This window comes from Eulemur rufifrons, chromosome 3 (genome assembly GCF_041146395.1).
Source record: "Eulemur rufifrons isolate Redbay chromosome 3, OSU_ERuf_1, whole genome shotgun sequence".
NCBI classification, from domain to species: domain Eukaryota; kingdom Metazoa; phylum Chordata; class Mammalia; order Primates; family Lemuridae; genus Eulemur; species Eulemur rufifrons.
The window spans coordinates 33,347,607-33,370,639 of NC_090985.1; the positions used below are offsets into that span (position 1 = coordinate 33,347,607).

Consider the following 23,033-nt stretch of genomic DNA (forward strand, 5'->3'; position numbering starts at 1 on the left):
GTCAAGATGATACCCATGAGATAAGGCAAGGATAGATCTCCTGCTAGGGAGCCAAAGAAGGTGGGGAAGCTGGTTGACCACATCAATTTTACTTTTTCCAGGGTAGGAACCAGGAGTTGAGAGGATATTTTCCACAGAGCTGGTGACTGGCAGAATGAGAAGGGAGAGGTGTTGTGGATGGGGAAGTCCAGTTTTCCTACCATCTGCTTGGAGATTTTACACTTCTCTGCGGTCCTGGGAACTGTCTCATCCTTATACATGAGCTCTGGGTTGTGACTTGAGAAGATTTTGGCAGTTTATATTTGTTTTTGATTTTTTGTGGGAAAGGAGAGAAGCCAGCTTGTCTCTACACTGCCATTTTGGACCCAGAAGTCAGAAATTAAACATTTCTAAATAATCCATGATCAATAAAGAAATCACAGTGGAAATTGGAAAATATCTCAAACTGAATGAAAATGGAAACTATAACATATCAAAATATATGATATACAGATAAGTCACTGACTATAGAGAAATTTATAGCTTTAAATACCTATATTTAAAAAAGCACTAAAATCAGTAATCATAATTTCTACCTTAAGAAGCTGAAAGAACAAAACAATTCAAAGTAAGAAGAATGGAAACTCAGATCAGAGCAGAAATGAAGGAAATATAAAAGATAATAGAAAAAAATAAATGAAACAACAGTTAATTTCTTGAAAAAAATAACACAATTGACAAATCTCTAGGTAAACTGAGGAGTTTTGGGGCAGGGTGGAGGAAGAAGGGTAGGAAGGGAAGAAGAGACAGAGGAAGGATGGAAGAGAAGAAAGAAGGAAGGAAGAGAGAGAGGGAGGGAGAGAAGGAAGGAGAAGCAGCTAATTATAAAATCAAGAGTAAAAGAGACATCAATACAGATCATAAATTTAAAAAAATCATAAGGGACAATTATGAAAATCATCATGCTAACAAATTAGATAACTAGATGAAATAGACAAATTCCTAGAAAGACATAAACTTCAAAAACAAACTCAAAGAAGAAATTGAAAATCTGATCACCTATATCAATTAAAACAATTGAATCAGTAATTTAAAATCTTCCCAAAATGACAAGGCCAATCCCTAATGGCTTCAGTGATGAGCTGTACCAAACATTTAAGGAAGAAATAATGCTAAGTTCACATAAAGTCTTTCAGAAATTAGAGAAAAAGAGAATACTTCCAATTCATTTAATGAAGCCAGTATTACCCAAGTACCAAAGCTAGACAAAGATATTTCAAGAAAACTACAGAACAATATCCCTATGAAAATGATAAAAAAATTCTTAGCAACATATTAGCAAGTCAAATCCAGCAATACAAACAATGGATTATACATCATGACTGGGGTGTGGGGGTATTATCTATTCTGGAAATGCAAGGTTGGTTTAACCTCCAAAAGAATTAATTTAATAGACCAAATGAAAAAAAAAAAACACGAGTTATATGACCATCTCAATAGAAACAAAAAAAATAATTTGTCAAAATCCAACACCCATTCATAATAAAAAACTGTCAATAAACTAAGAATGGAAGGTAACTTCTTCAATCTAATAAAAACTGTACCAAATTGTACCAAAAACTTACAAATAACATGATCTTTAATGTTGAAAGACTGAATACTTTCCCCCAAGGGAACAGGGCAAGGATGTCCACTCTCACCACTTTTATTCACATTGTACCAAATGTTCTTGCCTGTGTAATAAGGCAATGAAAAATAATAAAACATATGCATATTAGTAAGAAATAAATGTCTTTATTCATAGAAAACACAATATAGTATACAGAAAATGTTAGAGAATATATAAAAATTCTAGGACTAATGAGAGATTTTAGTAATGTCACAGGATACAAGATATAAACAATTTTATTTCTCTACTCTAGTAACAAAACATCTGAAAATGAAATTAAGAAAACAATTCTATTTAAAATATAATCAAGAATAATAAAATAGAAATAAATCTAACAAAATAAGTGCAAAATCTGACACTGAAAATTACAAGAAAACTGCTGAGAAAAAATTCATAAATTCTAAGCAAATGGAGGAATACACCAAGCTAATGGATCAGAAAATTCAATATTTCTATGATGGCAATTAATCTATAGATTCAGTGTAATTCCTGTCAAAATCCCAGCAGTTTTTAAAAGAAGTTGATAATTGGATCCTAAAAATTTTATGGAAATACAAAAAACCTAGAATTGACCAAAAAAAAAATTTAAGAAGGAAGAACATAGTTAGAAAAATCATGCTACATGATTCCAAACCTTACTGTAAAGCAATGGTAATGAAGACAGTTGGATATATGCATAAGGATAGACATATAGATTAATGGAAAAAGAATATACAATGCATAAATAAACTGACATAATTATCATTAAATGATTTTCAACAAAGGCATCTAGGTCCTTCAAAGGGAAAATAAAGATAGTCTTTCGAACAAATGATGCTGGAGCAATTGGATATCCACATGCAAATTAAAATAAGATACCACTGCACACCTAAATGGCTAAAACCCAAAACACTGACACCACCAAATGCTGACAAGGATGTAGAGCAGCAGAACTTTCATTCAACTGACCATATTTTTTAGATCTATTTCTGGATTCTCTATTCTGTACCATTGATGTACAACTCTTATCTTTATGACACTTCTACACTGTCTTGATTACTGTTGCTCTATAATAAGCCTCAACATCAGGAATTGTATTACCTCCAACTTCGTTTTGCTCAGAATTTCCTTGGCTATTCTAGGTCCTTTGCATTGCCATATGAATTTTAGAAGCATTATGATAATTACTATTTCAAAAAGCTTTCTGGGATTTTAACTGGGATTGCATTATATTTATAGGTCAATTTTGGGAGCTGATTTTTGAGCAACACAAAGTCCTCCAATGCATGAGCCTGGTATACCTTTCCATTCATTTATGTCATCTTTAATTATTCTCAGCATTGTTTTGTAGTTTTTTAAATACATCTTCCACATTTTTTCTCAATTTTATCCGTAGGTATTCATATTTTGATGCCACAGAAAATGATATATTTTTTTAAAACTTCTAATTTCTAATTGCTCATTGCTAATGCATAGAAATATTAGTTCTGGTTGCATTTTGGTATTAATAGATTTCATAGACTTTTTATGTATACATGTCACCTGATAATATTTCTTCTTCCTTTCCAATTGTTGTACCTTTTATTTCTTTTTCTTTCTTTATTGTCCAGTGACATGTTATACTGACAGGAACTCAGTGTAAGACAGAAGTGGTGATAGTGGACATCATTCTTGCCTATTGCTTGTCTTAGAAAAGAAAACATGAGTTTACCATTATGATATTAGATTGTTTCTTGGCAGATGCCCTTTATAAAATTATGTAAATTCTTTTCTATTCCTTGCTTTCTGATAACTTGTAATCATGAATGGATATATAAATTTGTAAAATACTTTTTCATTAACATATAATTTTTATTTTTATGGATTTGGTATGTTACATTTTTTAATATTAAACCAACTTCATATTCCTGGGAAAATTCAACCTGATCTTGATATATTATCCTTACTATATGTTGCTAGATTTGGTTTGCTACTATTTTGTTAAGGATTTTATGTCTATGGTTCAGGAGGAATACGAATTGGTCTGTCATTTTCTTTCCTTGTGATGTCTTTCTCTGGTTTTGGCATGAGGTCAAAGTTGGTCTCAAAAAATAAGATATTAAATGTTCTTTTCTGTTTTTTGCCAGTGTTTACATAAAATTGAGTTTGCTTCTTCCTTAAATGTATAATAGAATTTACATTTAGGCCTGAAGTTTATGAAGAAAGATTTTTAATCATAAATTCAATGTCTTTAATCTTTTTTTTTTTTTTTTTTTGGTAATTTGGGTCCTTTGAGAAATGTTTCCATGTCATCTCAGCTTTAAATTGATTGAAATGTAGTCATAATATTCCTTTTAAAAAATTATCTGTTGGATACATTGTAATGTTCCCTCCTCCATTCTAATTTTTGATCAATCTACCTAGGAGTTTATGAATTTTAGCTCTGTTCAAAGAATCAGCTTTTTGGTTTATATTGATGTTTCCCTATTGTTTGTCCATTTAGTATTTCATCGGTTTCAACATACATCATTTCCTTCCTGCCCTGCTTATTTGGTTTTAATTTGCTTTTTCTTCCAGTTTCTTGAGATGAAATCTTGTATCAGTGATTGTGTCCCTTTCTTTTTTTTTTTTTTTTTTTTTTTTTTCTTTTTATTTTGTTTGTTTTTCAGCTCATCAAGGGGGTACAAAAGATCAGGCTATATACATTGCCCATGCCTCCCCATCCCCCCGAGTCTGAGCTTTAGTTGTGTCCATTTCCTAGACAGTGCACATCACTCTCATCATGTAGGTGTGCACTCCTCCCCTCCCCCCACCCCATCCCCCCCCCCCCCCCCCCCCCGAGAGAACTTCAAGCGTGTCCATTCCCCAGGCAGTGCGCATCGCACTCATCAAGTAGGTATACACCCATCCCTTCCACCCAGCCCTGACCTCTGTCCAATACCCTATTGGTGTGAATCCCAAATGTGCTCTCAGGGAAACCAGTTTGCTGGTGAGTACATGTGGTGCTTGTTTTTCCATTCTATATAAGCATTTAAAGCTATAAATTTCCCTCTAACATTATTGAGCTGTATTCCATAAATTTAGCATGTTTTCAAATTCATATTCATATTTTAAAATATTTTCTAATTTTACTTATAACCTTTTTCTTGGGCTCATAAATTATTTAGAAGTTATGTTGTTTAATTTCGAAACATTTTTGGATTTTTCCAGATAGCTTTCTGGCATTGATTCCCAGTTTTAATTCCATTGTGGTCAGAGAACATATTATGCATGATTTCAATTATTTGAGACTCGTTGTATGGCCTAGTATATAGTCTATCTTTTTGAGTGGTCCCTATGCACTTGGAAAGGACATTAATTGTTCTTGTGTTGTTGGATAGAATGTTACATAAATGTCAATTAAGTTAGGTGATCATTTTTGTTCAAGTCTTCTATATTCTGATTCTGTTTACTTGTTCTATCAATTAGCACTAAAAGAAGGTTGAATCTTTAACCGTAATTGTAGATTTTTCTATTTATCTATTCAGTGATATTAGTGTTTGCTTTGTGTGTTTTGATACTCTATTAAGAAATCTATAAATTTTAAAATTGCAATGCACTTTTTTTGTGGACAAAAATATGAGAGGATGATAAAGACCTTTAAGTATAGACTATAACATTCTGTGGGGAAGGCAGAAAAGAGAATATAAAATATGTAAAATTTCTAAATGTTAATGAAGAGCTTGCTCATGTATTTTTAAAACAGATGTTGGTAAGCAGCAAAACTATATTCAGATTCTATTGTATACATTTTAAAATGATGTAACTGGTTAATTTTAACATCAATATTTACAAATTGGAAATCACATCCTTTGCAATTGTATAAATTTATGAACTTCAAGTGGAAGAATCAAAGCCCCATTGCTCATAGCAGTGTCCTCTATTATGCATATTTATATAGCTTTTTCCCTCCTTTTCCTTTTTCCTCACTCTGACTTCCTTGGATCGTCTCTCAAATAAGCTAAGTGTACTCAAAGTCTTGTCTCTGGCTCTATTCTCAGGGTTACCCAAAGACAACAGGTACCAGGAGTGGACTGTGGATTTTTCAAAATTCCTTTAGCGATGTCACAATCAAAAAACATGAGGAGACCACCGTTCTACTTAACATGCATTATCTATTTCCCTAAAACCCCTCTGTCTATGAGTCTAGTTATCTTTCCTTTCTTTTGCCTCCTTGTACTCTTTAATAGCACCTATCTCATTGAAAAATGTTTTCTGTGTTCCATTAGCCTATACACTGGTCTTATTAACATTAATTCCATAGTCATCCCAGCCTATTAACTTAATGGCTGGACATGGATGACCCTCAATATGTCTACTGAATTTTCAATTTATTTAATAACAGCTTCTAGGTACTTTACTTGCTTTATATAATTCTCAGAAAAAGGTTCTAAGTTAGGCATTATTCCCATTTTATAGAAATGAAAACTGAAGCTCAGAGAAATTAGAGCACTAGTAAATTGCCAGAGTGAAAGTTTGAGTCTAGGATTGCAAAGTAAATGCCTGTTCCGCTCTACCTAATGATTATTCACTGATGTAGTTCCTCTATAGCTTATTACAATGCAGGATATCATAAAAGGCCTTCAGTAATGGATTGCTTCTCATAGGAAGGGAAACTGAAGCTTGAAGGATTATCTGGGTTTATAAAGACACAAGAAACAAAGGAAAATTTTCCACAAGAGGAAAAAAAATAAAGGCAAGAGATGGAAACAAGAATAGTTCATGTAACAGGCTATATTTAAATGAATTTGAGAATTATGTAAACTGCAAAAGATCCAGATCATACAGACCTGACACAGTTTGTAATAGGGAGTCACTAAAAGTTTCAGAGCAGAAAACTGAAATGACAACAGTTGAAACATATATGCTAGAAAAAGAACGTGACCTTGTACAAGATTTGAATGCTGAAACTGCTCCTTATATTTTCTTATTCAGGGTAAGTTTCTAAATGTCTCTAAACTTTAGCATCTTCACCTAGAAAATAATCACTTTACCTATCTTATGAACAAATTTGACACTGCAGGTAACATGTACAATGACTGGGACAGAGCAGGCACTCATTAAGTGTAAATCCTCTAATCTGGTAGTGACAATTTTGATGGATTCCAATGAAGACAAAGTTAGAATTCTAGAGGCCAGTGGTAATACCTCCATGACATTATTTTATTAAAAATATTAAACTTCCAGTGGGATTGAGAAGGAGGAAGACAACATCATCTATTTTGATGAAATGGATATGAGAGATGACTCAGTGTTTCAAGTCTTGGCTCTTAGGGTACATTATTAAGAGACAGTGAAGTTGGCAGGAGATTCAGTTTGTGGAGTGGGAATAGTATGCTTCAACCTGAACATGTGAAATACGAATATCAAAGAGGAAGTGAGTCAGTGGAAATAAGACAAACGTTAGGAAAAGGGGCTTTACCTGAAATTAAAATAACCAAGTTCCTTTAAGGAAAAAGTACATTACTCTTACATTTGAAAAGAAGTCAGTAGAACCACAAATCAGTAAGAGGAAGTACAAGTTATATTTATCAGAGTAACATATTAAGAGGGATCCCTCCCCACCAATGGGCATTCTATTCTGTTTGGGTGGCCAATAAAACATTGTCTTTTCAAGAAACACCCTCTCTGGTTTATTGCTTCTATTTAAATATATATATTGAAATTTTTAAAGTAAGACTGAAAGAAAAGAAAATCATCTCATCTGAAACTTCTCATGATGAATTGACTTTCCAGAAACGAATTCACTCTCTTAAAGAAGGAAAGGCTTCAACCAATTGTTGATATACTCTGTATTAAATGGATATGTGCATAAAATAATTTGACATAGATTTATTTTAAAGATCTAAATTTAAAAATTCAGATTTACAGTTCATATACATATAAGCAGAGCAAAAATTTTAGTAATCTAATTATTAATGTAACTTCCAATTTGCAGGCTGCTAACAAATATAGTACTCTAATTTTAAGAAACTATAAGAACAAATGTGCATTAATTTAACCGTGTTCACCAGGGACTGAGAGGATGAATGCTACTGAGTGCAAAGCGTCTTCTGTGTATGTGACAAGAATCTAGGCAACACCACTATTCATGGGTTAAGGGTGCTATTTGCTCCATATCTGAAAAAAAGAAGATAAAATTCAATGTCTAGAATTTAGCCATGACAGGGAAAATATCAGAGCCATTATTATAAAACACAAATGAAAGTGTCAATCTTGAAATATAGACATTAGCAAATTTACTCCACGCATGAAATACAGGCACTATTTTTTTACTTTAATATGCAAATTTAAGCAACTAGCCCACAATATCACCTCTGCTAAAGCTTTTCATTTATCAGTGAGATCTTTCACACAGTTAAAGTATCACAAGTAAATACACAGGACTATATTTTATGTATGTTGGTCTTTGGCACATATGTCAAATTGGAGAATCTCAAAAGGCAATAAAAATTTGACTGTTTTGCACATTCTTTTAATCTTTACATTAAAATATAAGGCCGCAAAAAGGCAAGCTGAAATTTTAGGATATGTGGAATCGTTTTAATAAGGAGTTTTACATACAGTACCCTTACATATAGAACAATGTGTTTGCAAATTTAAATAATATCTGAATGTACAGTGGCATGTATTTTTATCAAAGATAAATTCAAGTTAACTGTCTATCAGTTCTAAAATGCATTTATACAGATCTCTAGAACTGATAAACAGAATGAGGCATAAAATATTCAAGTGTTATATGTCATCAAATAGCCTCCTCTTAACAGTCTTTTTTCCCCCTTTTTAAAAAAATTTCAAAACCTATACATACATTTTTAATTTTTAAAAACAGTCTGTTAAAAGGTAACATTTCATGTTAACCACCAATTCGTATAGACTATAGTAATAAAACTAGATATGTGTGATATAAATATGTGTAGATTATGTACATGTGTACGTTGAGTGTTTGTTTAAAACAAGCATACACACTGACGCATACCTGCGTAGGCAGCACTGGGGCGCATACCACTCACATGAGCACTGACAGACAGTAGGACCTAGGCTCAAAATCCAGCAAGAGCTAGTACAGCAACTTAGTTGCCTTTGGTTTCAGAAATTTGTCCATTTGTGATCAAAGCTAAAAGTTTTGAGTGTGCGCATATTTTTTAAAAATAAAATTCATCTTCAGAAATGAAGCTTTTCCAGTATTCCACTACTAGCAGTTAAAAAAAATCCATAGCCACAATCATTTTGATATTTTTGTCACTCCTCATCCCAGCTGAGGTTATTTACAATTTTTTTTCTGAAGGCAAACATCAAGCATACTCAGGATCAAACTGTACGTTGAAGCCTGAATACTGCCATTCAATATATATGAGATATATATAACATATGTGATATATAGGTTTTAGATGGACTGATGGCATTATATAAGACTTGGGGTGGGAGAACTCCCCATAATATTTAAAATCCTCTTTCCAGCAGTATCATCATCATTTGGCACATCAGACCCTTCTGCAAGCCAGTTTGTTTTTAATGAGCTTAATGCCTGCAATATATTCCAATTATTTGGTGTTTGTTTTTAAATACATTCATAATGAAGTAAGAATTCCACAACTGTTTTCCCCAGAAGTGAGACTTCTACTGTCAGTTTTCTGATTAAGGACATTCATCACCCAAGAAACAGCTCATGATCCTATAAAAGTTTAAATTTCTATGAAACCCTAAATTTCTGTACAGCTGGATCAACTGCTGAGAAGACAGTTCTTAGAGCAACCCCATAGAATGCTCCGGAATTTAAATTGCCTTTACAATTTTGTTTTTGGCCAAATGCTGGTTTATAAACATGGCTCTTTCTATTAAAAACTATATAAATACACCATATTTCTTTCTACAGGTATCTTGAGCTTCATGTAAGCAACTATTCAAAAATTCTGCCAATTCAATTCCCTCAGTATAGATTATATTCTACTTCATTAATCCTTGGCATATAATACATTATCATCTGCAGCTTGCTCATAAATTTTTTTTTTAAATATTAGCTTCTTTGATAAAGTTGTTGTTCATTTTCCCTTCCAAGGTGCCATCCTACTGATGTCACAAATCAGTAAATGACCAGACATTACTAAGCTTTTTAATTATCCACTTAACAGTCATGTGGATAATAAAAACGATTTGACTGAAGAAAGCCATGTTCTTTGCATTAAGTGTTCACTGTTGTCATACAGAGCAAAGAGTTGCTATCTGTTGTACTTTGCCCATGTCAATCAGGAGCTGTTTTATGTGGCGTTTAAGTTGGGGCAGTCTTGCAAGAGGATCTGGTGGCTCCAACTCTCCTGTGAAATCAAGCCAGCTTTCCAGAACTAAAAAAGAGAAGAGAACAAACAAATTTAAATGGCAACTGGAAAAACAGAAAACGGCGTAGAGGTTGGAACAGTGATAAACAGAAGAGTTCACTTCTCTGTTTCTAGAAAGCCAATATACTGAAGGCATTTCTGAGAGGTTTAGCATCTTATGCACATCCTACTCCACAAGTTCTAGTCCCTCTTTATCTGTCATTTAGGATAATTTTCCATATATATGTATATATATAACTAACTTCATTTTGAATGTCTCCTTTTACTCTCTTCTGAAACAGGAAATAACTATTCCCTATGCCTGCTCAAGCTTTCTATTAATTTAGACTTAAATCATTTCCATTTCATTTAGAACAAAACTTACCTACTCTATAAAATTTTTAAAAAAAACTAGAAGTTATTTTTAACAAAGGAAAGGAGGTAGCAATTCTCAGCATTCTTTTCAGTTCCACTATTTTATCATTGCTTTTTTAAAAACATGCAAGTGTATTAAAGTTCTAGGCAAAATACAATTAATTACCTCTATACTTTTTATTAATGTTTTCTTTGGAAATTTACTCCTATAACACAGGATAGTGTCAAGTTGTATTTTCTTTTCTTCAAAAATCTACTCAAAACATTAAACTCTACAGTAGACTTACAACTAAATGGAAGATGCTTCTGAAATGGGTTTCCATTTCTTCTATTCTCAAGGGGAAAAAAAAGTAGCAGGTACTCTAACTTAGAGTAGTGGAGAAGTATCACATGCTTTTGCAAAATTAATAAAAAGTGTGTGTGGGAGGCAGAATACAACCTATGAGGTTAGGAGGAAAAAGGAATAAGAAAGCATAGGAAGAACACTGGATTAGGAATCAGGTAATCTAAGTTACTCTAGTTTCTCAAATATAACAGACAGATAATATCTTTCCTGCCTACTCTTCAGGGCTCCTGGTGATGATAAAATTTAAAAATAAAAGAGAAAACCATTTGAAAATTTGTAAGTAATCTTAAGGTTTGCCTACTTAACCTTGTAAAAGTTTTTTTTTTTTATTATTAATTTCACTCAACAAATACTAACCAAAGTAAAAATAAATATTCAAAATGCTTTTTCCCTCCTATTTCAAATATACTTAAACTTCTTGTGCTGACTTCCAAAGAAAGCATAGTTCAATAAAACTAATAAATACTGCATAAGTGGCAATGGGCAGTATTTAATAAATATCTGTCTTGAAAAAAAACAAAAAACTTAAGATCATACCCATACTGTTTTGAGACTAAAAGGTCCTATATGTGTTAAATACAATGTAAAGAGAGCAATAAAGCTCCAGCAATGGGAGAGCATCTGTAGTTTTCACTCCACAATTTAAAAAAATTTAAATCACTTCTTCATAATAATAATCAACATACTATAGTAACTGTATTTTAGTTCTTGCTTAAATTACCATCAACTTCTTTTTCTATTAGGTCCATCCTGCTGGTGACTTCATTCTGCACATTTTCTATGTGTGTGAGGAGGTTGAGCTGCCACTGAAGATGTGAGTCTCCCGGGTCTTCAGTGCCCTTTTTATCATTATAAACAAATACTGTATTCCCTTCAGCTGGATTCTTCTCCAAAGGACCATTGGAAAATAAACATAAAGAAATGGATGAAATGCAATGTCATAAAGGAAAGATACATTAAACACCTCATCACCCACAATGTCTTGTGAAATCCAATCTGACTCCTGGTATATCGTAAAGGCACATAATCAAATTCCACTTGATGATCCTTAAGAACAGATAGGCCCACTGTTTCCATCTCTCTCCATCTCTCCACTATGCCTAGCATAGTGCTACAGAGGGAACAAGGCTTCAATAAAATGTGCTAAATAAATGAAGTCACTAATTCTATTCTGTAACTAAAATGCCCAGCTAACTTATAATGGCCCCTTCCTCAGTTAATCTCAACTGGTAACATAAGTGGAGTGAGGGCAAAGTAATAATGAAAAAAAATCAAGAAAGTTTTCAAAGACCAGTATAAATTCTAACTACAGATTGGTCTTTACTGTTGCAGTTAAATCAATGAGGTGAGGAAAGGCAAAAAAATCTTTCAAAAACTTCAAAAAAGCAAACAGTTTAACGAATACACAGAATCTGAACTTAGATTTGCCCAAGATAACATTTCCCATGAGGGATACTAATTTGACAAAATAAATTAGCACAAATTTTATAAAATATAAGTTTTCCAAATTTAGTTAAGTACTAATTCATACTTACAGTGATTACTTGATAGCCAGAAAAATAAAAAACTAATTTCAAAGTGGCCTTACTAATTGAAAATCAATAAAAAATGAAGGCACGACATCCCTAAGATAATCCCACCGAATAGGACATAAGTTTATAGCTGTTCAATGTACACAGATCTGTAAGAATCCAGCTTACTGCACTGCATAATGGGATCACTATGCATTTACAAATATACTAAAATTTTTAAAAAGACAGAATGCCACATTTCATCTAACACACATAAAAAAGGCAAATTATTACATCCATATATACTTTTAGGTTCTCACACATAGACATTTTCATTTGAAATACAATGTGGCTCAGTTTTTGGAGGCATTTAAGTGTGCTTATAAAACTGAAACATTTGTTAGGGTAACAGTTTACTGAAATTACTAAAATTCTGAATTAGGAGATAATAAAATGTTCAAATGGCCAGTGTTTTTCTGTAGAGAAAACAAAAAATGTCCTTACCTTAACAAGGTATTTGTGAACTTGGTAATATAAATAAAACCTGGGAATTCAGTATGTTTTATTTTATACAATTTTCCTTTGTTGTTCTATCATATTTTCGAGGCAAACACAAATGAACCAGTTTTACCTTTTCAGGCATTCCACGTTCTTTTGCTGAGTATTGTAAACGATTTTTATCTCCCATTTGGAATTCTTGTTCTTCTTCAAAACTACTAACATCATCATCGTCTGAGCTCCCAGGGTCTGCAAGAGATTTGCAGTCCTGACCAAAACTTTGTGGTTTTTGATAGCTGTGCTCACTTGTTATATAAGTTCCTTCCGTTTTTAGGGGCAAACGAGGTGTTTCTTTATGGTTGTTCTGTACATATTTCCTTTCTTCTAGATTAACTGTGTCTTGCAGTGTTATTTTTTTCTCCACCCCAGCTATTACTTGATCTTGGTCTTTTCGCTTCCCAGAACAAGCCCAGAGATGAAGGTCAGGATGATGTTTATTCCTTAAAACAAAGTTACAGAAACAGCAGTTCAGATAAAAAAGAAAAATCTATTAACAAGTTGAATACCACAATAAATTTCAAAACCAGGTTAGGAGGAGGTCAGGGACTCAAGACAAAAGCAAAGGTATTCATTAGGTTAACTCAGCAGTCTCCAACCTTTTTTGCACCAGGGACTGGTTTCATAGAAGATAGTATTTCCACTGACAGGGGTCAGGGTTGGGGGCAGAGCTCAGGCAGTGATGCGAATGATGGGGAGCAGCTGTAAATACAGATGAAACTTCGCTTGCTCGCCTGCTGCTCACCTCCTCCTGTGCAGACCCCCAGTTTCATGGAAGACAATTTTTCCACAGACTGGGGGCTGGTGTTAGCAGCAGCAGAGCCCAGAGGTTGGGGTCTGCAGGGTTAACTCGTTCCACGATTTCATCCAAAACTTGAATTTTCTCAATTTTAAAAAAACAATATCCAGAAGAGCAATAATGAATTTAAGTCTGTTGACAGTTCACATCACTTGACATATACATTTCTTTTTCTACTGATTTTTCACTGTAGTTTTTTCATTGTACAATACGAAAAACTTTTATGTGGGCATATTTTAAAACTTTTATTCAGAGTAATAATTGTTAATGACAAAAAAGATCCTGACTATAAATGTATATATAGTAAAAATCTCCTCCCCCATGACAATCATAAATGAGACATAATCTTCCAGATGTTTTCCATACACATAAAATTATTTTTTAAATGGATAAGCATATGCTTTTTCTTTTTACACAAATGGGACTCAATAAAATTTGCCTTTTTTATACATAACACGCTATGGGCATCTTGCCATATCAGTACATACAGATTGCTCTTACTCTCATTCTAGTGGCTGAATAGTACTAATACGCCAATCTAGTCTAGCCAACCAATTCTCCACTGATAGATGTGTGTATATCTTTGCACATGAGTCAGAATATTTCAGTCAGATAACTTTCTAGACATGGAATTGCTGGATAACATATGCACATTTTTTACTTTGATAGGTACTGCCCAAGTGGCCTCTAGAGGGACTATACTGATTATAACCCCACCAATGGTCTATGATAATGCCCATTTACCCCATCCTCACTAAACATGTGAGCACAATATTGTATAGTCAGTAATTAAATTTCTGCAGTAAAAGTAAAACAAGAATACAATCATTAGAGCTGAAGTGAAAGAAGGACATTTGGGAGACATAAATCTTTCAAAAAACTCAATTTGTTTGCAAATTAATAATTTCCAAATTAGATAAACACTGGGAGTCAAATAAGCTTTCCTCTCATAATAACCCAAGTATTGCTTCTGATATTATAAATTGGATCCCTAATGATTTAGTATCCAGAAAATACTAAAATTCTGAATCAGTAAAAGGCATAGTAGAAAGAAAGTTGGCTTTGTAGTCCGATAGTCCAAAAGGCTGGATTCTGCTGTGCCACTGAGGAACTTGGGTAAGTTACATAATCACTGTCTTTGACTACCCATCTATAAAACGAGGTAAGATCTATTTTTCAGGCTTATTGTAAGGACCAAATATCACATAAAAGCACCAATTTCTGGCATGTAGCAGACTTGTAATAAACAATAAATAATAGCAAATAATATTGAAATACTAACATAAAGAGGACCTATAGGCATAATGCAGAAATGGCCCAATTAAAATCTTGGCAAAATTATGATTGTAGATAAACTCATATTGATACCAAGAAGGAAAATCAGGTTTTAAAAAAGGGTCTAATAAATTAGACCTCCTTTTTAGCATTTACACAGCCTTTTTATAAAGAAATACAGATTCAGGTTTATGACATACAACTGAAGCAAATTTTATTCAACAAATAGTTACTGAGTACTCACCCCTACACTACCAATTAGGGATAAAATGATGAGTAAGAAACAAGCCCTACTTTAAAGGAACCTATGGTTTAGTAAGAGGAGACAGACACGAAAAATTAAGTATACCAAAGTGCCTGACACCAGTATGCATGGAGTTTGCCAAGGAGGGCACAGCCAACCCTAATTGAGCAGGTAATCATGAAAAGGCATCTGCTAGGAGGACTAGTAGCAGAGGTTATTTTGGGTATGAGTAAAGCCCTAGAGCTATGAAAAAGCTTGTTTCATTCAGGGATTATGATTTGGTATAGCTGGAACATTTCGGGGGGGAAGTTTAGGAGAGGGAAGATGTGGCAACAAAATGGTAGACAGAATTATGTGTCATAGAAGGACTCAGACTTTGTCCATTGGGCACCAGGAAGACACTATGGTACATTAAGCTGGAAGGAGACAAGCTTATATTTATCTCTTACTAAGAGCATGCTGGCAGCAGTACAAAGGATGAACTGAAAGAGAACAAGACTGGAGCCACAGAGAAGTGAAAGGTATGGCAACCATTCACGTGAACTATAACAGCCTGGCTGAGACAGTACCAGTGAGAAGGAAGAGGAGTAGACGGAACAATGTTTAGAGATTACAATGGATAGGATGTGGTAGGCCCAGGGATGGGGTGGAAGGAGGGAAGTGGCAAGTTTCTGGCCAAGGCAAGTGTATCGAAATGAAGAAAATCTTGTGAAGAACCAGTGAATCATCCTGTTTTTATATAGAGGTTTGTTTGTTGTTGTTGTTTGTTCTTTCAAAGAAAAATTCCAGTCAGGCATTAGAAAGCACTGAAACAAGGACTTCAAGAATATCCTGCTATGTTGTTTAGGGAGGCTCTGACTTTTTTTTTTTTTTTTTTTTTTTAAGGAAAAATTGTATGGGATGACTAAAACATATTTATTAATATTTGGTGTAGAGCAGAGAGGTGGATTCCATGATTTTCAGCTCCTTTCTTGCCTTCTAAATCAATCTTAAGGTAAATGAAAAATATAGTCATCTGCCTAGAATCTATTTCATCTTGACAGCATTCCTATAGGAGGGCACAAAATATAGGGCTCACCACAGCATGAGCACTTAATTTTGTGCACCCAGTGAGACCAAAATTTTTTGAAATAGTAGATGCTGTATCCACCTTTAATCACGCTTGTCTATTCTAGGACAATAGGCAAAAAGCAGCTAGTTGTCCAAAAAGGTTATCAATCTTTTTTATTTTTAAAAATGAAACTTTATTCAAATACCTGCTCTCTCTTCCAAACTGCTGCTCTGGACCTTCAAAGGGCCAAGAATGTTGGTTTTAATGAAAATGTGTATTGAAGTGTGACCCTCCCTTTGCCGCCCTTCACTTACTTTAGTATTCCGATCTTCAGCTGTAACCCGTGTAGTACTTCTGTAACACCATAGACATCAGCAAGCAGATGGTGTGTGGAAACTATCTTTTTGGCATTGAGATGAGAATAATTTTCTTTTAAAAATGATAACCCGCACATTCTCCCATTATTCAACCAATCCTTATCATAACGATATTTTGCACTCCACCTCTGACCTGTAGATGAAGTTGACATTAAAGTCACAAAGGATTCCACTTATTCAGATTTCCCTTCACTGCTACCCTACTAACGTAATGCCAGTAAGCATGGCAAGCTCTCAAGCACTAAGAGCAGATTCAAAAGAAGAGTAAGACAGAGTTCTGAGGAGCTGGTGCAGAAAGAGCTCCTCTGCACCTTCAGTGTTCCTGCCCATCAAGGAGAAGAAACCCCATTAAGGATGCGGTCAGTGGCAGATGACAGTTGCAAAAGGAACCTTGAGTGTATTGCTTTCAATTTTTATGTAGCAGTCATAGGTCCTCTAAAAAAGGGTTAAAAGGCTAATAAAAACTAGACAGGGGTTCTTATATCCCTCATTAGCCTTTGTTTTGAACTAGATGAAAAAAAGGTTCTAGTTGAGTGAATATGGACCCCCTCCTCCACGTCTGTGCTTTCACAGAATTCTATATAATCCTATCTCCTCAATGTTAACACAAATTAGATCCTATTACAATTAGATGCATCTGTATCTGTGTCCCCTACTATATTATGAGATAGCTGAGGGCATGGTTTAAATTAATCACCTCACTGATGTTTGGCAAGTAGAAGGCATCCAATAAGTGCTGCTGAATGAATAACAAACGTCTACATTCATATGGGTCAGAATAATTCTCTTGCTTCTTACTGTGACTTTTTTCTTTTCTATTTTTCAATAGTCATGGGACCAATTCAACTTGCCTTTTATTTGAGAATACCTAGTTATTTCCTGCCTTGGAGGCTGACGAAATTATATTCAATATGCAGAACATGCTAGTTCCTCTAGCATAGAGGAAGGCACTATGTAGAAAGCACAAAAGGCACAGGTTTCATCTTAGTCTGCCACATCCTCAGTATTAAAGGGATCACAGGTGGTGATCTGAGACCCCATCTGCTCTCCAGTGAGTTGGCTATGCAGCACTACCAGGTCAGGAGGAGTGCAAGTTCAGAATGGTGAGCCACTCAAATTTCCACAAATAAGCCTAGCTAGAAACTGATACATAGGAGCAGACAGAGGCTAATTCTTCTCCAGGAAAAAACCATACCTCTTTTCCTTTAGTAGAGTAGTAATTTTGTTAATAAGTTTATGTTAATGTATTCATCTAATTAATATGGAAAATTAAACTATAACAGTGCAAAAATATATTAAAATTTTAATATGGAAGCAGAGCCTAACTGACCAAGAAGTATAGTAAGCCCTCAGTCCTCACTTAGTGTCATCAATAGGTTTTTGCAAACTGTGACTTCAAGTGAAACAATGTGCTTGATAATGAAACCAATTTTACCACAAGCTAACTGATGTAAACAGGAGTTAAATTCTTATGGAACACAGTACGGTCATTTTGCTTAAAGTTGCAGTTTTCAAGAACCTACCAATGACATTAAGGGAGGACTCAGAGTACAGGTGTTTTACACAGCTGATACACTCTGGAATCCGTGAGAAGACATGTAGGCATTGTGAGCTCAGCACAGTGCAGAAAGTCTTACCCGGTGGGTCACGGCAGATGTAGCAGATGTACTGCTCTGGAATGCTCTCCTCCAGCAGCCCCATGCACACGCTGTGCTGCCAGCACAGGCACTCTTCACACTGTGGGAAACAGGAGCACTGGAGTCACCTGTCACTCACTAGCAATAAGGGCACACACTCTTCCTTTGAATTAGCTGGCTTGGTTTCTTGCTGCCACTACCAGTCAATTCTCAGTCAACATAACAAAAGCAAGTCCTGACTGGAGATGAACTCTGCCTCTGAAATGTTCAAGTAGTTCAAACAACTTTCTTTTCTTACACCTATTAAAATGTGCTTTGAGAAATTATTTAAATCATTAAAAAAATTATGATTTCCCTTATGTATTTCCCATTGGTTTTTAGATAATCACATCCTTAAAACTCTAAAAAGTAGCTGATTAAAATGCAGAAAAAAAGCAAGTTTGTAAGCAGTGCCTATAGCAATGATCTCTTAAAGTACTACTTGTGTGGGGAAGCTATAAGTTTGTATATCCCTTATTTTAGAAAACCACTGGAAAAAGGGAGAGAAAAAGGAGATTACACTTTCCTCATTCTCATAACTAATGTCTCCAAATCTTTCATATGTCACCACTAACTATGGGTTATGTTTCCTTTCTCTCAAAGATATCCTTCCTACAGGGAGAGGTTGTTAACCCTTGCAACAGTTTTCCTTTCTTTCTTGAAAATATTGGTAACTTTCATGTTTCAATTTCTGCCCACCAAAGAGTGACTATTTACTGTCAACTATTAAGCAACCTGGATCCAGCCCAGTAAGGCAAGGGTGGCTGTGGCCTACCCTTCAATGTGGAGGCTTATCCACTCTGATGACTTTTAAAAAGTGTTTCAGTTTGAAGGCCTCAAACTAAACACCTGAGTAAAGGGAGAGCAACCCTAAAATGAGAACATTGTCTACTTCCCTTGATGAGAAGATCTCATCATTACTATTGGTATTTTAAACACAACAATAAGTTAGAAACCTCTATCTTCGGTAAGATGGTTAGTAAAAAGAGAAAACACTCTGATGTACTTGCTGTGTACCTGAAATAATTTATTGCCATAGGGAAGAGAGGTTAACCAATTACCTGAATCATGAAGCCATTCTCCTCATCCATTTCACAAATACATCGTACAATTTCATTAAGAGCATCATCTTCATCCTGAGATTCTTCAAAATTGGTTGAATCAAAGTCCTGATTGTATTCATCCCCACTCAGAAGCAAACTCTCCGTTGAAGAATCATCAAGGAATTCCACATCTGATAAGTCTAGAATATGCATAAAAAGTATACTCAGCACGTTTTTTCTATTTTTATGTCATTTTTCAGAAAGAAAGGAGGTAAGGGATGTGATTTTAAGCTATTAAGCATTTAAAAGAGGGGGCAAACAAATGGGAATAGAATACTGTACTTGTCTATGGTCACAGAAACAAATGATTTTTGAAGCTTAGGTAATTATGACTGCTTTACATCTTAACGTATATACTATTATAAGTAACTCAAAGTATCCCGTAGTCTTCATGCTTACAGAAGTTATGGCTAAAGTTGATATTCATAAGTTAAATTTGCATAGTTTCCATATACTTTCACAAACTTTATCCCTTTTGATCCTCATTAAAACTCTGGATGGTTTTATAGGTTTTATTATTTGTAGTATAAACAACTTCAGAGAGATTAAACAGCTTGCCTAGGGTCTAATACCAATACTATTAGTAATAGTACCAGTAGCATCAACTACCACTACACTCGATATGCACCAGGTACTATACTAAGCACTTTAAATACAAGATAAAACTTGCTTGAAGAATGCAGCCGGAGAGTGGTAAAGCTGACTGATTACCAGGAATGCTTGATTCTCAAGCCTGTGTTCTTAATCACTTCACCAATATTTCTTAAAATGAGACTATGAGTTCCCCAAGAAATTTTTTAAATATATTAACTTCATTTTGAAAAAAATCTTAAAAAATTAAGCATATTCTAGAAACTGGATTATATGGATGACTACTACATACAACTTATTTAAATGCCAGGTTTTAGGTTTGTGTTTATAACGGTGTCAATGCCAAAGCCTACCATTTTGCTTGGTCTATTAGAAAATAAATTGAGATGAACATAAAGGAATCTTTATTTATGACAAATAGAAAGAAATAATGATAGAACACTAAAGAAGGTTTTGCAGTAGTTTAGATGGAGAAATGTTGGGAAAACTGAGACATCATGGGACACATGGTAGAAGACCACAGCGCTCCTGCCAGCTCCTTGAATAGAGGCTGATGAGTAGAGTACCACAAGGACAGAGGAGTCACCCTCCCACCTCACCATCCTAGTCCCTACATTCTGACTTATCCTTTCACCTGCTTCTATTTCCCCTTTCTAGAATGTCAGAATCCATGAGAGCAAGCACCTTGCACTGCTGACTGCTATATCCCATGTTTAGAATGAGATCTGATACAGGTAGTAGTCACTCCAGACTGTGGAAGAGCTAAGAAGGAAGTCAACAGAGAGAAATTTTTCTTTTCAGACTTAATCGCACCAGATAGACGTTGAGTGGATTCAAACTAAAAAAATTTATGCTATTTATATTTTAAATATTTCATGAGCTTTTTTTTTTATCAGTCTCCCAATTTTTCCCTTTCTCAATGTTTTTGAATGTTTGTTTTTGATTTACTAAAGTTAATGTTTTATAGAAAAATAAATAAATGTTTTCTTCTCTTTGGGGTCTTAGGACATCTGAGAGGAAGTAAGGTCAGTAGAAATGAGATAATGATAGAGAAATACCTGAAAATATTCATGGAGCAAGAAGTAAATCACTTAGATATGGAAAATCTAGTATTAACAACATAACTAGTTTTAAAACAACCTAAAGAAGAAAATTTTATCTATTCATTATCTGGCTACCTTAAATCCAAAATCAGTATTTTCTCTTGGCTTTCCCAAATACAAGTTTATGTTTCAAAAAGGCAGAGCAGAACATGGATAAACAGTTTCAAACACTGTTGCAGCACATACATGGTATTAAATGGATGGCAATCATAACACAGTTAATAATGAATTTAATTGAAAACTGTGTCACTGAAAGGAATTAGTATGTATCTCACATATACTTGCAGGGCCCAAATTGCCAGGTTTTAAGGTGTTAGCATATAAATTTAATATATTCCCCAGAAAATACAGTTTGAATAATTCCCAAGCATTAAAGATACGCTTGGCTGAATTTTGAAAGCTGAACAAATGGGTCATTGAAGTTATATAAAAAAAGTAAATAAAAGTTTCTTACACTCAGATAGCAACCTGGACAATGGCTCCAACTGAGTGGCTACATGAACACCTGCTTCCTTCGAACCACTACTCCTTTAGCTATCATTGCTATTTCCTGAGGCAGGATTTTCAAAATATAGTTCCCAGACCAGCAACATTATTATCACCTGGAAACTTGTTAGAAATCAGAAATTCTTAGGGTAAGGCGCAGAAATGTGCTTTAGCACACTCTCCAGGTGGTTCTGACACACGTTAACATTTAAGAACCTCTGGCCTAAAACCTCTGCCCTTATTAACATTCCCTTCCTTTCTCCTAACTCAGTGCTTGATCATATGAAGGGCAGGACAGAGACAAGGCAGAACTGAGGGTGCACATTTGTGCTCTTTCCACCCTTTCTCAATTGTTCTTGTTCCAGCACCACTACCAGCCCAGATATAAACCCCTATGCTCTCTCTCTCTCTGGCAAGAGATGATCTCCAGATCTTGATGGCTTGAAGTATGGGTATTCTTATGTAATTTTCAATATACGCTGCAACATGTAATCACCTAGAAACTGTATCTTGCTAGGATCCTTCCAGAAATCTCATTTAATTATGCTCCGTGGTAAGACCCAGGATCAGTGTATTTTAAAAGCCCCACAGCAATGACTGTAAGGTGCTCCTGGGGTTAAGAACCACTGGGCCAGGGGAAAAGGGGAGCTTGTGTCTGCTGAAAAAGAGAGGCAGTGGCTTTTCCTTAATCCCACCTCAAATTTTTAAAAATTACAATCTCACAAGTGTTATGTCCTTCTTTCACAGTAAAAGGAAGAAAATGCTTTCCTCAGAGTAAGCCAGAGAGGAGTAACACCTGGAAGAAAGCAGGTAGTAACAGTGCAAAAGAAAACATTTAATCTAGTACCCACTATCTAGGGTAATTGGAAGAAAGAAACAGACAGGAAATGTGCTCATTCATAAGGCTCCTACCCCTTATTCCTCATCCCCTGACTCTGGTCCCTCCTGTGTTAGAGCTCTACTCTCATGCCACTGCCTTCAAAGTCTAGAGCTGGGAGAGTCTCTCTTCCTATTGCTTATAATTTTGGAAGGAAGGTAAGGTATTCAACATCTTCCACTGTCAGGCCTGGACCTGCAGGAATACTTGGACAAAATCTAGCTCCTGTGCTCTTTTCACCCCTGACATCGCCTTGTGCCTGCCTAAGAATGCTTAGTTCCCGAGTTTAAATCACTGACCTGACCACATTCCCAGACCTCTGGTTTACAGATGTATCTGTGACCAGGAATTCAAAGTATAGTTGTAAGACTATAATAACTATTTAGTAGAAAAAGAATTATCTTTGGAGTTACGATAGACCTTGGTTAGAGTTTTAATTCTAACACTAACTAGCTCATAAAGTTTCATAACCTGTAAGTAGTCTCTGCTTGTTTATCTATAAAATGTGCATAACAATATCTACCCTGTAAGTTGGTAATGAATAATATGAAAATATATGTTAAAACCTACAGAAGGATCAGTATATAGCAGACACTAATATTAGTTTCCTTATCACCATCTCTTCCACTATAAAGCCAATTTTACTTTACATAAATTAAAAAGTAGCTCAAATTTCTAATGTTAAGACTTTTCATATTAGTTTA

General features: G+C 34.7%; 1 protein-coding gene across 4 annotated transcripts in view; it reads right to left on the reverse strand.

Annotated features, from left to right (window-relative positions):
• Window positions 1–8,524: 8,524 nt before the first annotated feature.
• The window catches only part of PHF20L1 (PHD finger protein 20 like 1), a 78,572-nt gene continuing 64,063 nt past the window's right edge, over window positions 8,525–23,033 (reverse strand). For all 4 annotated transcript variants that reach the window (XM_069465963.1, XM_069465962.1, XM_069465961.1 and 1 more), the window contains 6 exons: window positions 19,231–19,412; window positions 18,131–18,230; window positions 16,431–16,626; window positions 12,824–13,190; window positions 11,403–11,565; window positions 8,525–9,987 (listed from right to left, as the gene is read on the reverse strand). In XM_069465963.1, the coding sequence (XP_069322064.1) occupies window positions 9,845–9,987; window positions 11,403–11,565; window positions 12,824–13,190; window positions 16,431–16,626; window positions 18,131–18,230; window positions 19,231–19,412 (1,151 nt within the window). In that variant the 3' untranslated portion in view covers window positions 8,525–9,844. The remainder of the gene's footprint in view (window positions 9,988–11,402; window positions 11,566–12,823; window positions 13,191–16,430; window positions 16,627–18,130; window positions 18,231–19,230; window positions 19,413–23,033) is intronic.